Raw genomic sequence first — 17,179 nt, 5'->3', positions numbered from 1 at the left:
TTCAGGATCGAGAGGCTTGTGAAGCACAAAGGAGTAAAACACAAACACGTTATGAGGATAATCACATAAAAAAAAAAACCCATCATCAACAACAAAAAGAGGACACAGTCTAATTGGGGTATTGACAAATTTATTTGCACCAATAAGCCAAAAATCACAGGTTTAGCAGAACTATTCATCCAAATGGTATAAAAAATGAAATGCAGCACACAATTAACTGTTAGCTAATAAATATAAAATTGCTCATGATTCACTATAAAATATTGCTTCTAGGGTCTACAAGCTAAACTCCGTGACTTGAGGATAAGAGCAGTGACTGAGCAGAGTGGTTTGTAAGTCCAACAGGTTACAAGTTGTGAGCCTGACAGATGTTCAGAGAGTCTCTTAACATCAGGTCACGCAGACGCCACAGTGCATCCACCATGGTGGTGTGGGCTCCTTTGCTCTTCAGCCAGTGAGCTGGCAGCCGACTCTCTTGTTCTTTGGTCAGGTGAGAATCTCGCCTTTGCGCTGTTAATGGAAACACACATTTTTCCTTAAGTGTGATTATTCAAAAGGCAAATAATGTTCACTATTGCCTTTGAAAGCAAACAAAAACAAAGATATGCACACACTCAAACTGGTAAACATGCTGGGAAATTACAATTTGGGCTTAATGCAAAAATTAAGGCAACACAGTCAACATTTTAGAAATATATTCCTATCATGTAAGGCCAGCATCACATATGGGGGGAAAAAGTGGAGAGAGAAAAAAGCTGTGAAAATTCTGTAATGCTCTAAAAAGCTCCTGCTTGAGTGCCACAGAGCTAATTAGGCTGATTGGAAGGAGGTCAGCAACATGACTGGCTCTAAAATAAGCTCCCCAGAGAGGTCAAAGCTTTGAAAGGTGGAACAATTCATAATATTGTCAATGTAAAATGTAAAAAAAAAAAAAAAGGATTTGTGGATTTCATCATCTACAGTGCATCAGAAGCTATCACTTAGCTATTTCCCCTAAATGTACACATGAAAGGGTTGATACTGGTAGCATGTAATCATTTACAATTACTGATAAGCAGAAATAGCACTTATCAGTAAATAGCACTGGAGAGTAGCTGATTTTTTTTCTTGGTTGAAAGAACTTTATAAAAGTTATACTATAGTAAAAATATGAAAATGAAAGTGTGACAATGAAAGTGTGACATTTAAGAGCGTTGGTCAATAAGACAGGAAAAAAAAACTGCTCCGTTAATAAAATGTTGCCCATTTGAACCCATATGAAGGAAAGCTGGCAGCAAGGTAGAACTGAAAGAAGTTACCATACTTATAATCACAACTCTTCTCATTAAGACATGACTGAATCTGATAATTATAATTGAACTTTTCATTTAAAATATTGTTTTTGCTGCGTGTCTTTCCCCATTCTCTCTCCCCTCCTGATTTTATACATGTTGACCTCTAATCAGGAACCTAACCTAAGTTACCATGGCGCTCTACCCCGGTAGGAGGTGATCCACCTTCGTTGCACCGAAAATCCAGTGTCAACCCTCAAGTTTCTCAGACAAGCCGAAATCCTGCTTTGTGTTACAGGAATCTGGTCCTCTCAGTTTTCCAACCTCTTACAGTGTTAATTATGTTGCTTTAATTTTTGTGACAATGACTTAGACATAATTTTAACATAAGAAAAAAAACTTCAGAGCAAAATACAGTCTTTACAGTTCTTGCAATAACTCTTCAGAGCTTAAAAATACAAAAATGTTAAAAAAAAAAAAAAAAAAAAGACAAAGCAACTGAAAAAAAAAAGCAGTGATGAAGATTTTTCTAGAAATAAAAAAACAAAGAACCTACCTTTGAGTGCTTGGTCCCACTTGCTAACAGTGCTGGAGTCTGAATTTAAGCCCTCTATGTACTTCAGGTAGGCCTCTGAGTGAAGCACTCTCTGAGTCTTTGGTGGTGGAGCCACAAACATGGGAGTGGTGGGCTGCAAATGTGAGGGTTGGCCTAACTGTCCTTGTCCAGGGTAGGGTGGAGGAGCATGCTGTCCTGGGCTAAACATCCCAGGCTAAGATCACACAATGACAACATTTTGTTAGCATGTAGATGATACATAGAATTCTGAATTGCAAAGCAGCATAAATTAAATTATCATTATGATTATCATTATTTGCAAAAAATAGGCCTGTATATACACTTGCTAGTAAAACTGAAGCAGGTGATGTCTGATTATGCAGGAAACAAAACAAAATCCACATTTTCTTGTACAGTTAAAAAGACCAATATAAACTATATAGAAATATGAAATAACACCTATACAGCCAGGGTTTTCTGCACTCAGGCTCACCTGCTGAATAAAGTTTCCTTGTGCAGGACTTCCCGCCATGCCATTCATACCAGTGCCCATCATCCCTGTTGTAAATGATAATATTTAGCTTGTGTGCATTTTGTAACTGTGGTAAAGTCTTGTTTTTGTTCACTTTATGTTAAGCTTTATAATGACTCATGGAAATGTTAGTTTTTTTAACTACCAGTTGAACGTTAGTGGTTTGGTATCAGTTTTGCATGCATTCCATGTGTGAATTTCATATATTTGTTTGTATATTTTAAGTGTGAAATGTGAGAGCACTTTAGAAGAGACTGCTTTGACTGCTCAGTGTGTAGATCAGGCTTTGCAGCCTGTGGACCAGGTAAACCCCCTCCAGCAGGAGAGACACGACTGGATGTGACTGAGCAGGTGCGGCTAGGACAGTGGCCCTTACCCTGATGAGGCATGCCAGGGTACCCGGGCATACCTTGCTGGAGATGGTGAGGAGGCAGGTGAGGACCCCCTGTAGGGTGAGGTGGCATTGGGGCCACACTCAGCAAACCCTCATGGGGGCCCTGCATTGGCATGTAAGGTGGACCGTAAGCTCCCATCATGCCTTTGGGAAAAGTGTGAGGAGAGGACAACATATCCATGCATAAGTGACATGCAGCTGACACCAAAATAACATGCACTACTACTGCACACAGTGGCCCCTTTCACACAAGTACCTTAAACCACAAGTGCTGTTAATTTAAAAGTTTTCGCATGTCTACAAACTTTCTACCATTCATGCAACTACATTTTTTCCCCATTTGTGAGCTCTGAACAGCAAAGATGACTGTATGGGAGATAAAATTCCACCGCTGTGTGAAATGTTGTTGTTAGCATGGGAATTTCTGAGATAAGATCACAGTGACCTTAGACCACTAAAATCTAGTCAGCTCATTCTTGCACTGATTACATTTCCAAAAAAAGAAACGTTGGCCTCCAGCCCCACATGGTCATCGGCAAAGATAAATAGACACAGTTGATGGTTGATATTGAAGGTTTCGTGTGAAAGGGGCAGACAATACATATGGGTTTGAGAATGTTAGCAAAACAAGCATGAATGGGAAATGAAATATTAACAAAAGGCATTCATAGTTAAAAAATAATATTCATGCAATTCATGTCATGCAATATAAAATATGAAGGTTGATGACAAAACTACAAACAAATAGCAGCAAATAAAGAGGAAAAACTGCAATAACAACATCGTTTTGAGATAAACTTCTTTTCAAGTGTTAGAAAATTACAGGATTACTGTCTTTAATTCAGTCCAGCCTCATTTTTCCTGCTGTCAAACACTCGTGCTGTCTCTGAGAGGGGTTACCTGACACAGGTGTCATGGTCTGGTTTATCATTCCCATAGTGCTAGGCGAAGGCACCACCCCCATCAGTGCCCCTACAGGGGTACCTGCTCTTGGGGAAGCTTGCTTCTGAGGTGGCCTCTCACGCTCTTGCTGTTCCACTATTTTGGCTGCACGCTCTGAAACATCCAAAGATGTGATTTACTTATTTATTTTTGGGTTTGCTAGCACAAGTTCAAATAGATTAATATTTGTATTCATTTAATTATTTTATCTGACCTTCATACTCTGCCTTCTTGGAAGCTTCGAGGTTCCTCCACTCGGTGCCTACCAGTCGACTCAGCTCCCCGAAGGAAAAGTCTGGGTGACGAGCTTTTATCACTGCTCTCATTTCACTGCTGAAGAGGATATAACCACTCATGTTGATCTTTCTCTTGGCCCCTTCCTTCTTTGACAAGCCTTTAACCTTAGGAGTGGTCTAAATGGAAAAGCAAAGACACAAGTTTATATAAAAAAAAAAAAAAAAAACATTTTCAAACAAGGGACAGATGGTTTAAAAAAATTAGACCTGCGAGGGTGTGTATGGCATGACGTCCATGTCGTTTGTAAGTGGAGTTTGCATCTGAGGCAAAGAAGGTGTCTCTGGAGCTTCCTCATCCTCATCCATGTCTTCCATGTCATCATCTGCATCCTCCATATCTGCCAGTTTAACCTCAAGCTCATCTATCTTCTTGTCCAAAATTGGTGATGCTTCCTTCTGTGGCACTATTAATTTTCTACATGGAATAAAATAAGCAGACATCATAGCACCTCAGTGCTAATCGTTAAATTTAAATTAGAATCATAGAGAGCATAAAAGATGGCTGTGGCTTCCAGGTCTGAAAAGTGAAGCCCATGTGCCTCAAAGCTAACGTTCTACTCAATTCCCAGCAGGGGGCAACTTCACCAGTGCAGTTTCAGGTCACCCTGAGTAAAACATAAAGTCCATTATGATCGTTATTCATGTCAGAAACGAGAATCAGCCAATCAGATCAGATCCGCCCCTCACTCATCAGTTCTAGTTTTACAGGAACAGCTTTACTGAATGGGGCAAAATAGAGTGAGTTCAATCCCCACACAGCGCTCAGAGGTTTGGTTAGTGTTAAGGTTGATCCAAAAGGTTGGACTGTATTCTAAATACAGGTGTAGTCAGTTCATTTCAATATCAAGCACAAAAAATTAGATTTGTTTACCTCTGGCATTAAATATGAGCATAATTAGCAGTAAACTACATTATGCAAACATTAGTAAATCACTTTACTCGCTGGATTTAAAATATTCTCCTCCATATTTTACACCTTGTACATGTACATACCCATAGTACTTTTACTTTTTTTTTTTTTTTTTTTTAATCCGCCAAAATCCAGTTTTCGCTGGCACAATGTCTTAGTAAATCTGAATCCAGGATGCCAAAACTAAGTGGTCAGCTGAAGGCTTTATTAACTTATTGGCACATCCATCTTACTTACTGCCTACATCCATCCTTTATACCATCTATGATCCTAATAAGTGCTCTGTTTAACCAACAGACCTGAAGTAGTAGATCTCATCCTCGACCACTTTGGAAGAGTAGGAGAAGCGTTTCAGACCCTTGAACTTTTTCATCATCTTCTCACTCTCGATGTAACGGCTCTCACACAGTAGTACATCGTCTTCTGAAAACTCGGTGGGTCTGCATGATAGGTAGTCCTTAAAGGAAGACACTACACATTTGCCTGGAGAGCAGACAGGCAGAATAAAAGATTAGAAAAGACTGCTGATGAAAAACTTGTTCTGAGGTGACTCAAATGTAGAAAATTACAGCTTTAATGTTCATTTAAAAATTAATACATGAAATGGCCTTCTGGGAAATGCACTTTTGTCTGTCTTATCTAAGACTATTTCTCAAGTCTATGAGGTTGCCAATTAACCAATTTGTTTTCTGCTAGAAAAACAAAATTATTTTTTTCTTTAGTGCACAATTCATTTAAATGCATTACACGAGGAGTGAATGAGCTTACTCAAGAAATCTTTGGGAAGTTTTCAAAATCATACCTATGACACAAGTCATGGGCAGGGTCTCCTCCAAATGACTCAGAAACACCTCCCTCTTGTAAAACATCTTCGTGGGCTCGTGCTCCGTTTCCTCAGGGTGAATGAAGATGGGTCCGAAGAAGAACGTAGTTCCATTCTGTTGCCACAGCTTCTCTATCCTATAGCCCAGCACAGGAAGTCATGTTACCAACAGCTAATAACTCCATCTTATCTAAACACCACCAATCAACACATCAGGCCCTATTTCAAAAAGTGTCTATGTAGCATAATATATGTCAACCAACCTGGCAACCCTAGGTTTTGATAATCCATGAGACTGAATGTAAACACAGTCTCCCACTTTAAACCACATGTTTTTGTAGCATAACTGTTCATAGTACTGGCAGCCGGGCTCAGCTCCGCTCATCTCCGTAGGGACATCCTCTCTCTCCTAAATGAATACAGACAGAGGATTCAGGTGTTTATTATATGGAAAAACAATCAACAGGCTCCTTATCAGTGTGCTAATAGTTTATGAGTTAATGCTTTTCAATTAATGCCAACTGTTTCGTTTTTTTGGAGTAGTGAACCTAGCTGGGCTGGCTTCCTCCGAGGAGTAAGTTTTTATATCTATATATATCTATAGATATAGCTATATCTCTATAATAATAATAATAATAGCAACAACAATAACGGATTGCATTTATATAGCGCTTTTCGAGACCCTCAAAGCACTTAACAATTCCACTATTCATTCACTCTCACATTCACACACTGATGGAGGGAAGCTACAGTTGTAGCCACAGCTGCCCTGGGGCAGACTGACAGAAGCGAGGCTGCCACATTGCGCCATCGGCCACTCTGGCCATCACCAGTAGGTGGTAGGTGAAGTGTCTTGCCCAAGGACACAACGACCAAGACAGACTGAGCTGGGGATCGAACCGGCAACCTTCCGGTTACAAGATGAGCTTCCCTGAACCACGGTGTGTGTGTATATATATATATATATATATATATATATATATATATATATATATATATATATATATATATATATATATTCATTCTTCTAAAAGCAACATTATATATGTTCGAAGCCTAGAATATACAATCTCACCTTACCTTGTCTACAAAGCCATTGACTGTATATGCCACCGGTTTTTCCTGGTCAGGCTTCACAAACATTGAGGCTACACGAACAACAGGAAGAGGCGCCTCCCGAGGGACTAATTTAACAGAACTCTCTGGCATGGCCCAAATCTTGATCTTTTTGAAAAACTTGTTCCTGGCAGTGTAGCGGGATTCACATACATAAACGTCCTCAGGTCTGAAGCCCTCAGGTTGCATTTTGAAATAATCCTACAGAAAGATTCGTAATTAGACAATGGACTTTTGGCGGCTTAAATTAAACCATTTTCAACATGTGGTTCACTTTCTCACCTTCACAAAAATGACCACACATTTGCCCAAAACCTTACTGATGGACACTTTGTTGTAGTAGTCACTCTTGAAGACTTCTTTTTCCAGAAACTTGCGTGTGGCCAAGTGAAAGGTTTCACTGGGTCTGTAGAACCAGCAGCCATAGAGCCACTTCTCACCTGCATATATAAAACACAATCTGTTTTTAGCAAAATATACTGACTAAATGGAAACAAAATCAAGATGTTGAATCAGCTAACTTGCAGAAACAGAAATATTTAAAATCATGATATAATTCTATAATTCTTCCTATAATTTTCAAGTTAGGCTACCTGCTTCATCCTCCCAAAGACGTTCTATACAGACAATGTGGGGCTGGAGGTTTGGTTCTGACGGCTCCACATAGACGAAGTCCCCCACGTGGTAGGTACTGTTTTCAAATCTGCAGTCTTGACTGTACACATGCTCTGGCTTTGACTGCCACGCCTCTCCCGCCAGGTCCTCGGGCTTCTCATCTTCTTAAGGTGAGAAACATGTCATGATTTCAATGCCACAACCACATTTAATATTCTTCACACCTCCTGCATGTCTTCTATAAGTTTACACACCTTGGTTTTCATCCTCATCCTTCTTTTGTTTGTCCTCTTCAATCTCTTTGGGAATTTTCTCCCTCTTTTCCTGGTCTACGTCACTGTGGAGGTGTTTTAACGTGTAGTTGAGTGCAACGGACAGTAAAATCTCGCCATTCTTGCACAGCTCATCCCTGATTTTGATGAAAAACTGTTGTAGCTCGACTGCATCCTCAAATATCTCAGAGTCAGTCCTGCCAACGTGAAAAACATTCATCATAAGAAAACACTGGCAAACATTTGAGTTGTATCACCTAGTGTAGCAAAGCAAGTAAAAACAGGACTTATTTATTAGGAAGAGCCACATATTTAACAATAAACATTGATTTGCTTACAATAAAATTGATTACACTTAATGCATATAAATTTTTTTAAATTTCAGTTTCAAAGTAAATATGTACCGGTATATGCACCATGTCACCAATTTCTCCTGAAGAGCAGCACACAAACAAAATGTTTGATCCTTACAAAATGGAAAATATAAAATGGGCAATGTTTCAAGGTAAAAATGATCTAACCACTTAGCATTGTCAGACATTTATTTATGTTGTGAACACCCATTTTCATTTGCCATTTCTCTGGTTTTTGAAGCCTTGGTGAACCGCTCAAAGCAAATGCACTTTACTTTAATGGATAAACAATTAAAGAAAAAAATTTTTTTTAATGCACCAAGCTTATTTTATAATAAGTTTCCATACCTGTGTAACCTTCTTGCCTTCTCTAGCACTTCAAACATGTGTTCCTGGAAGACATCGAGTCTCCTGTAGCGACCGCGCTCCACATTCATTCTGATGACATCAAAATTAAGCGGTGGCTTTTCAGGGGCAGCTGGATCCACAGCAGGAATCTCCGCCAGTGAGTCACTATAGCAACGACCCTCTTCATCCTGGTGACCCATCACGGATACAAACAGGTTCCTGATCAGTTCTCGCACCAGAGGACCCACAGCTGGAGGACCAAACTCCTCCCCTCCCTCTTGCTGTTTCCGTGTCTCCAACAACACTCGGTGCAACACTAAAGCATCCCGATAAATCAGAGACTCAGGCTCGTTGTATATGCAGGCATTATTGAACATCAAAGCAAAGTCCTCCACCAGGGCGTCGACATCTTGGTAACGGCCTGCAGCCATGTGGCTTCGCACACGTTCCATGTCGATCGGTCTCTTGATTGTAGCGTAGTAGTCAGGCAACTCGGCACGAGAGGGTAGACGGAGGAAGATTGTGCTTAGGCGCCGACCTCGGCGGTCAGTGAAGTTTCGCACAGCATCATACAGCTCATTTAACCTCTGCTGAAGAGGGGTGAGGTATTTGGACTTCTTTGGAGAAACACCACTCTTTCCTTATCATAAAAAATGTATGTTAGTTTTAATAAGCTTAAAAACAAAATTGAAACAGAAGTTAGAAAGAGCCAGAAAACAAAAGAGCAATACAGCTCAAACTGTCCGAAATACTTAAAAATTTCTTTCTTGTTCTTTTTTTTTAAGTTGATTTTTGAACATTTTTGCGTTATTAGATAGTCACAGCAGATACAGACAAGAAGCAGGAGAATAATATGCAGCTACAGTCCGACTGGCTGGGAAATGAAACAACTCATTACTAATGGCATTTGTTCACATACTGTACAAGTCCAACCACTAAGCCATGTAGCTTTCCAGCCAGCCCTGATTTCCAGTTGCTGTTTAAAGTGTACATGTTGAAGTGAGACAGGCAGCGTTTTGGCTGATAATAATTTAAGAGGAACAACTATATAGTAGGTTACCCCCTCCCCCCCAAAAAAGTGCAAAGAAGTTCCACAAATGAATGAATGAATTTTTAAAAATGAAAGACTAACCAATTAGTGAAAAATGGGTCAAGGATACACAGACCTCAGTGTTATTACATGGTAATATTTTACAAGTGCAGAAGTATTTTCAACCAACCTAATGAAGGAAAGAAAACATGCACAAGCATTCCCACTTACTTAGTTTCAGTTTGGGAGATCCCACATCCTCCTCCTCAGGTGGAGGACCCAACTCCTTGCGCTTATCTTTCAGTATCTTTTCCAAAATGTCAGCATCATTATATACCTACATAAACCAGAAATTGGGGAGTCAGAAGACTTAAAATTGTTATAAATTTGGCTATAAGAAAAATTAAAGTTTTATCACAGAAGGAGTCAAAGTCCCAACCTGAGATCCCTCTTCATTGTAATGCCGGGCATTGCGGAACATTAGCTTCATGTCTTCCATCAGAGCTTCCTCTGTGGTATAGCGTTCATTGCGAATGTTATGTTCAATTGTTTTCAGGTCCATCGGTTCAAGGATGACGTTATAGTAGTCAGGGTAATCCTTCTTGGATGGTTTAACCATAAAGAGATCACACAGACGTCGATTTGTGCCTGCCTCCCTGGCCTCTGTCACGGCAGCATAGAAGGCTTTCATTCGGTTCTTTTTCACGTTTTTTTTGTGGCTGCACAAAAATTAAAAATAGATAAAAGCATGACAACACTGAGGCATTGAGAAAACATAAAAAAATTATAAACAATTTTTGCAATTTTAATGCTTTATATTTCAAAGGCATTAGTATCAATAGAAATAGTAATACCTTTTTCTCTTAACGCTCCCTGCATCAGAAGACAGAATGCTGTCCCCATCTTCGTCATCTCTCCTTAGAAGTTCCCTCTTTTTTGCCTACACAGAACAGGCAGATGGGTACATTGCCTTGCCTATTATTATCCATTATCTACAGTCTGCTTCAAATATTGTGCTTTTATAATGTGCTGTCTGACCTCTAAATGTACAGGTAAAACTGTTTTAAGCACAACCTGACAGAATGATTGACAAGTCGTTACCTGCATGATCTGCTGAAGCCTGAAAGCCCGTTTATAGATGCTTGAGTTAGGCATGTTGTAGCGCTTTGCATTCTCAAACATCAGATTGAGGTCAGCCTCAATTTGTTCCACGCTTTCATACTCGCCATTCTTCATCTTTGCCCTAAGAAGGAGAAAGAAAAAACTTTTTTAAACTTCCCCCAGAAATTTAATTTGGTGGGAAAAGGGTTCACTTTTAAATACCATATGGTATGAATATCTGGTTCTTGCCTGATTTGCTGGAGGGAAATGGGTTGTTTTATCTGCTGATAATAGTCGGGGTATTCCCTGCGAGAGGGCAGCTGCTGAAAGGGTTCAGAGAACATCTGGCCCTGGTTATTTCTGGCACCCCTCACAGCTTCGTACAGTTGGAAGATCGGGTTGCTCATCTCCATACTTGAACTCTGACTCTCAGCTTCTGACTCTCCCTCATCATAGCATACAGAACCTGCAAACATAGACAACACAAAGTGTTACTTTTTTTCTGCACAGCCACAAAGTAAATTTGTCTGCTACATGAACTGATAAGAATTACCTGAGAGCACAGGATCGTCCTCACTCTCAGAGCCATACTGTAGAGCTACGCTGACACCAGAAATTCGATCTCCCTGGCCAGACCTGCGATTTCTAAATAGTAACACAAGATACAAAACTCACCATATATATCTTAAAAGTATGAGATTTTTCTGTTGGCATAACAAACAGATTTGACAAAAAGACAACACTAAGAGCAATGTTATACTGTTGTTTAATACCTGATACGAAGACTAGATTTAGTAGGTTCTGCGTGCTCAAGCTCTGTCTTACGCTGGATGAAGACTTTCTTTATGGTGTTGGCGTCCTATAGAATAAAAGAGCAATTGTTAATATTCAGAGTATTAAAACTCATAAAGAAGAAAACTGAGAAAAGGACTTTTACCTTAAAAACCTGAGATCCTGGCTCATTGTAAGTTTTAGCATTTTTGGTCATCAGTTCAACATCCTTGGCCATAGCATTGACATTTTTATAGTATCCAATCTATGCAAATGAAATTAAATTTTGATGGTTAGAAATGCAACACACTGAAGCTGTAAAATTAACAAATGGTTAAAGGTCAAGAAGCAAAATGACTACCTGTATTCTTTGAGCGATTGTTCTCAGATCTATCGGCTCCTTTATAATGGCATAGTAGTCTGGGTAATGCTACAAAAGAAAGAACAATTCTATAATGGACTGGAGTACACAAAACCACAAACACAGGAAAACAACTGGACTTTACACTCCTAAAGTGCCTTGAATAAAAACCTATATGTAAGAAAATAGCAAAGTGAAGCTTTGTTTAACGTGTCTTATATTATTATGCTTTGTGTGAAGAACAGTTAATCAATTTCAAGTGCAACTTACCACTTTGGAAGGCAATTTCTGGAACAGTTCACTGACCAGACGCCCTGAGGGATCAGCATGTGACACTATAGCCTCCAAAAGTTGCTCCAGCACTTCCTTCAAACTTCCAGCTGAAGTCTAAAAGACAAATATGTATAAATAAGTTCTGACCCCACACAGTGGTGCTATTTATTCATAATACAAAGGCAATATCCTCAAACAGATTTTAATATTTTAAATTATTTTTAAATTCAATAAAGAAATATGAACCCTTTGTTATTATTGAGCTAATAACTGGCAATCATACACACAGGGCAACTCAGTCTTACACAAGATGAGGACTTACCTCCTCTTCAGTTGCCATTCCTGGGTTATCCATATCATCGCCATCTTCATCATCCTCATCTCCGTCTCCAGGTTGCACAAACTCATTCCTTGTTTGAAAATACACTTCCCAAAGCTTGCATGCAGCTTGATACTCCTCACTGTCCCTCTGAATCATTAAACATGAGGCAAAATAAACAATCACATAAGGTTTACATTGGGAGATGCACACCTAAGTAAAAGCTTATATAATGAAGCTGAAGTAATAGTGTATTTATTATAACCTTAGAGGCTACCTGTAGGAATAAAGAAAGCACTGTCATTCTCCAAAACCTACCTTGTAGAATGATCTGGCATTGTTGAACAGGAGCTGAAAATCTGCAGTAAGCTGCTCAACATCATTATAATCCTCAGACTTCAGTTTATACTGAATCTTCGTCATATCAATTGGCTGGGACACCACTTCATAATAATCAGGCTGATTCCTGAAAAAGAAAAAAAACACGGCTAATTGAAACACTTTCACATTATCCAACATTATTGAGTATGTTCAATATACATTATTCATTCATTTTACAAAAGTGTGAAAACATTTTTTTTCCTGCATATTTGTCACATTAACACATTTCACATCAATTTAATTTTAAAAATAGGCATAATAACATAAAATAAATATATAATAATCAGAGTAAATACAAAATTCAGTTTTTACATGAAAATGTCATTTATTAAGGGGAAAAAACTGTCCAAACCCATCTCTGGCCCTGTGTGTGAATCAAGAAATTATGGGGAGAAATTTGGCTCAAAAAGGGTTGCAAATGCCAATCAAATAATCCACAAGCATAACTAATTCTTGCAAATGTGCACAATGAGTACAATGATCAGTATTTATTCAGGTTTGGATGTATGAATGTGTAAAATTGTTTTACATGTGGTCAGAGTGCTTTGTATTTGTGTGTGGATTAAAACACGTTTGTGAGTTCACAAACGTTACACACAAATCATTGTACACATTTGTAAATCTTAGTTTATGCTTGTGGATCATATTGTAGGCACTTTTGAGGCAAATTTCTCTCCATAAGGAGTCAATCAAATTGAACCAAAGTGAGTATGTTAAAAGATGTCAAAAAGCAACATTTCATGCCACAAACTAAACAAACAGATGAAAAGCAAAGTCACTGACATCTATCAGTCTGAAAAGAGCTACAAAAGCATTTCTAAGGTTTTGATAATCTAGCAAACAACAGTGAGAGTCATTATCCACAAATGGCAAAAACTTGGAAGAGCATTGAACCTTCCCCGGAGTTGCTGGCCTACCAAAATTACTTAGAGAAACAACTCATCCAGGAAGTCACAAGTTCATGATGAGTTCATGATTCAACAATAAAAAAGAGACTACAAAAATGGCATCCATGGGAGAATTCCAAGGTGGAAACCATTGCTGTATAAAAAGAACATAAAGGCTCACATTTACCAAAAATCATCTTGACAATCCCCGAGACGTTTGGGAAAATATTCTGTCAACTGACCTTCTTGGAAGGTTTGAATCTCATAACATCTCACTAAAAAACTAAAAGCATTTCATAAGAACATGATACCAACAGTCAAACATGGTGGTGGTAGTGTGATGGTCTAAAGCTGTTTTGATGCTTCAGCACCTGGATGACTTATCGTAATTGATAGAACCATGAATTCTGCTCTCTAGCAAATAATCCTGGAGTATGTCTTAGGGCTGCTCAATTAATCGAATTTTAATCGTGATTACGATCTGGGCTTTCAACGATCATTAAAAATGACTGAGCCGATTATTAGCTCCTCCTCTCGCGCTGCTCCGTGTGGCAAATCGAGCGCACCTCTCTGCGTTAATTAAGAGGACCCGAGGGAAGCTCGGAAAGCTAGGAAAGCTAAGCAGAAGTTATTTGGAGAGGAGAGGATAATGGCTGCTGAAGAAAGAATGCCGTTGGTTGAAAAGAGAGGTAAAACGACTTCAGTGGTGTGGAAACATTATGGGTTCGCGGAGTCAGACGTGGATCAAGTAGACATAGTGTGGAAACTTTGCTACGGTGTCATAGCTGCACCACAGAGCAACACTACAAATTTATTCAATCATTTGAAGACCGCTCACAAAGTGACATACGATCAAACAATGAAGGAACATAGAGAAAAAAACTCTTGACAACACCTGCTTCATCCTCACAGACTTCCATTCACGCTACCCTGTACAACGCGACTAAATATCCCACCAGCTCCCAGAGACACAAGGAGATAACAAACGCTGTAACGTTTTCCTCGCCAAAGACCACTGCTCAATTAATACAGTGAACAACCAGTATTATGCAGTATTTTGAAGTTCACTAAACATAGATGTTTACATTTTTCATTTATTTTTTATATTGCAAACATTTGCACTGTTATCAGTATTTGCACACTATTTTATATTATTTTTTGACATCTTTAAAGCCATTATTCAATACATTGTTATTGTTAAATAAATATCGTCAAATAATCGAGATCTCAATTTCAGTGAAAATAATCGTGATTATCATTTTTGCCATAATCGAGCAGCCTTAGTATGTCTATCCAAGCTCAAACACACTTAGGTTTTCAAACAGGACAGTGATTCAAAAACAAAATGAAAGTTTTAGAGTGGCCTAATCAAAGACCAGACTTAAATCCTAGTGAGAACAGGGCGTTCATCCTAGTAAAACCTCCAGTGTGACCAAAATTCATCAAAAGTGATGTGAAAGACTCACTGCCCATTATCGCAAACACTTGATTGCGTTTCCCACAGCTTGCAGCTAACCCTTGCTGCCAAGGGTGGCACAACCAGGTTTTAATTTTTTTTTTACAATATTCAAAGTTAAATTCGTGTTTTAACAAAGGGTGACCAGTTATTTTTTTCTAACCTTCTTCCCCATAATAAATGAAATCTTCATTTTTTTTATTTACTCAGGCTTTCTTTATGTAATACTAAATATCAAACAATGTAACTGTGACAGATATTTAAAAAGAATAAAACAACAAAGGGGTAAATACTTTTTTCATAGCAACGTCCATTATTCCATATATTCAGTACACATTTTGTGTGTTTGTCTTTTGCAGCTTCTAAACATTACTATGTAGGTAAGCTTTAGCTTTTCTGCAGAGACTACCTTAACTCCTCTTCAGTATTGTAATATCAAACAGATACAGTACCTCCTCTTTGGCACCCTTTGGAAGACTTCACTAAGCTGCCTCCCTTGATCATCCTTGTAGTCTCTGATAGTGTTGAACAATTCATGGCATACAGCAATCTAAGAGGGGGGGGGAAAGCTTTTAAAACTCCAATATACTTTTACTATGGTTTCAAAGGCACGTACAGATCACATCGGCCTTGCTAAAGTCATGTCATGTAAAATACACACACACACACACACACACACACACACACACACACAAGGGCGCATTTACCGTATCCACAGGAGGGACATTGGAGACTCTTTTTCTTTTTCTGCCACTTCCAGGAGTAGAGGAAGAGACATCATCGAGGTCTCCCCCTCCGCTCACACTGCTGGAGGGAGAAGTAGCTCGTCTCCGCTTGGAGCTCGCTGACATCGCTGGTTGGTTAAACAACAGGCTAGCCCACGGCTACAAGAACAGAGAAAAAATAATAACGCCACTGTAAATTTATTTTCAATCAACTTAGTATAAAGAGGACAGTCGGTTTTTTATTCATTTATAAAGTCTAAAATGGAAAGTAGTACTTAATCAGATAACGTTAGCGTCGCTTGGATGTATGAAACAAAGCAAACAAACGAGCGGCAGTTAGCATGCTACTGCAACACGAGTAAATTAAAAACGATAAAGTTCTCCCCCAATAAAATACGCGCAAGCTGGGGGAAAAATAACAAATAATTTAAATTTCAAAAACAAGTCTTACCAAAATCTCAGAAAAGTTAGCCGTAATTCCCTGAGCAAAAATGTTTAGCGGCTAACCGGCTAGCCAGTGTTGTTTGAAAACTCCTGCCCGGATGTTGAGGTTGTGTTTGGAAGGCAGAGGCAAAAGTGCCAACTGAGGCAGTGCTGACCCCTAGAGTCTAGGAGTAATACTGCACCGTGTACTATATTCAACGAACATTTTTACAGTAATATGATTCATTGATTGACTGATTTCTATTTCACGCCGACTTAAATCACAGGCCATACATTTATATGAATCAACACTGAAATACTAAAAAAAATGTTCACATGGATCAAGTTGTTTTTCATAGTGGAGCTTCTGGAAGCATTACATAACAAGAAGCACATTCATGGGAAACAAATAACATTTAAAACAATCACAGAATTTATATTAAAAAAATTGAATAAGAAATCACAATCGACCCAGGCAGGGGTACACCCAGGACAGGTCACCAGCCTTTCACAGGGAGACAGACAGAAGAATTTAGAATCATAAATTAACCTAACTCATGTCTTTGGACCGTGGGAGAAAGCCAGAGTACCCAGAAGCAACCCACACAAACAGGCCCCAGCCAGTTAGGGATTTGAACTCAGGACTTTCTTGGTGTCAGGCAACAATGGTAACCACACCACTTCTTTGTGTTTTGACCTAAAGATTTGTTCAGGTTGAACCTTTTTCATGACTTTTTTTTTGGGGGGGTCAGAGACTGCAAACCCACCCAGTTGTGTTTCATCACAAAGAAACCTGGCAACCAAAAGATTAAAGAAGATTAAAGAAATGCGCAGAAACAAAACCAGGCAATGTGGTGATTTATGTGGAGAGGACACCTCCACTCCAATCAAAGTCACCTGAATCACCAGAGTACAAACATCATAACATGGAGTGGTAATGAGAACTAATATCTCAGAAGTCCTAAGCCCAAGAAGCAGTGGACACAATGCATTCTGAGATAGAACCATGGAGCAGAGTCTCCAC

The 17,179-nt window shown here is 39.0% G+C and overlaps 1 protein-coding gene across 7 annotated transcripts; it reads right to left on the bottom strand.

Moving 5' to 3' along the window:
- Positions 1-120: 120 nt before the first annotated feature.
- LOC134627599 (protein polybromo-1-like) lies at positions 121-16,292 on the bottom strand. Of its 7 annotated transcripts, none has more exons than XM_063473833.1 (30): positions 16,184-16,292; positions 15,715-15,891; positions 15,460-15,557; positions 12,602-12,749; positions 12,287-12,433; positions 11,962-12,078; positions 11,692-11,760; positions 11,497-11,595; positions 11,333-11,418; positions 11,113-11,204; positions 10,809-11,025; positions 10,560-10,701; positions 10,313-10,398; positions 9,898-10,177; positions 9,690-9,795; positions 8,429-9,068; positions 7,710-7,924; positions 7,434-7,619; positions 7,123-7,280; positions 6,805-7,041; positions 5,988-6,133; positions 5,704-5,861; positions 5,201-5,384; positions 4,199-4,406; positions 3,910-4,108; positions 3,654-3,809; positions 2,736-2,897; positions 2,321-2,385; positions 1,828-2,041; positions 121-510 (listed from the first exon to the last, which is right to left on the bottom strand). In XM_063473833.1, the coding sequence occupies exons 2-30, from the start codon at positions 15,856-15,858 to the stop codon at positions 347-349; spliced, it is 4,923 nt and encodes a 1,640-aa protein (XP_063329903.1). In that variant the 5' UTR covers positions 15,859-15,891; positions 16,184-16,292; the 3' UTR covers positions 121-346. The 7 variants fall into 7 exon arrangements, with proteins under 7 accessions (XP_063329903.1, XP_063329906.1, XP_063329904.1 ...); XM_063473836.1 differs by having other exon boundaries at positions 2,769-2,897; XM_063473834.1 differs by having other exon boundaries at positions 7,434-7,616.
- Positions 16,293-17,179: the final 887 nt, after the last annotated feature.

Source organism: Pelmatolapia mariae, linkage group LG5 (assembly GCF_036321145.2).
Source record: "Pelmatolapia mariae isolate MD_Pm_ZW linkage group LG5, Pm_UMD_F_2, whole genome shotgun sequence".
In the NCBI taxonomy this organism is placed as follows: Eukaryota; Metazoa; Chordata; class Actinopteri; order Cichliformes; family Cichlidae; genus Pelmatolapia; species Pelmatolapia mariae.
Note: the sequence above shows the minus strand (reverse complement) of the source record. Positions and strands in the feature narration are given on the sequence as shown.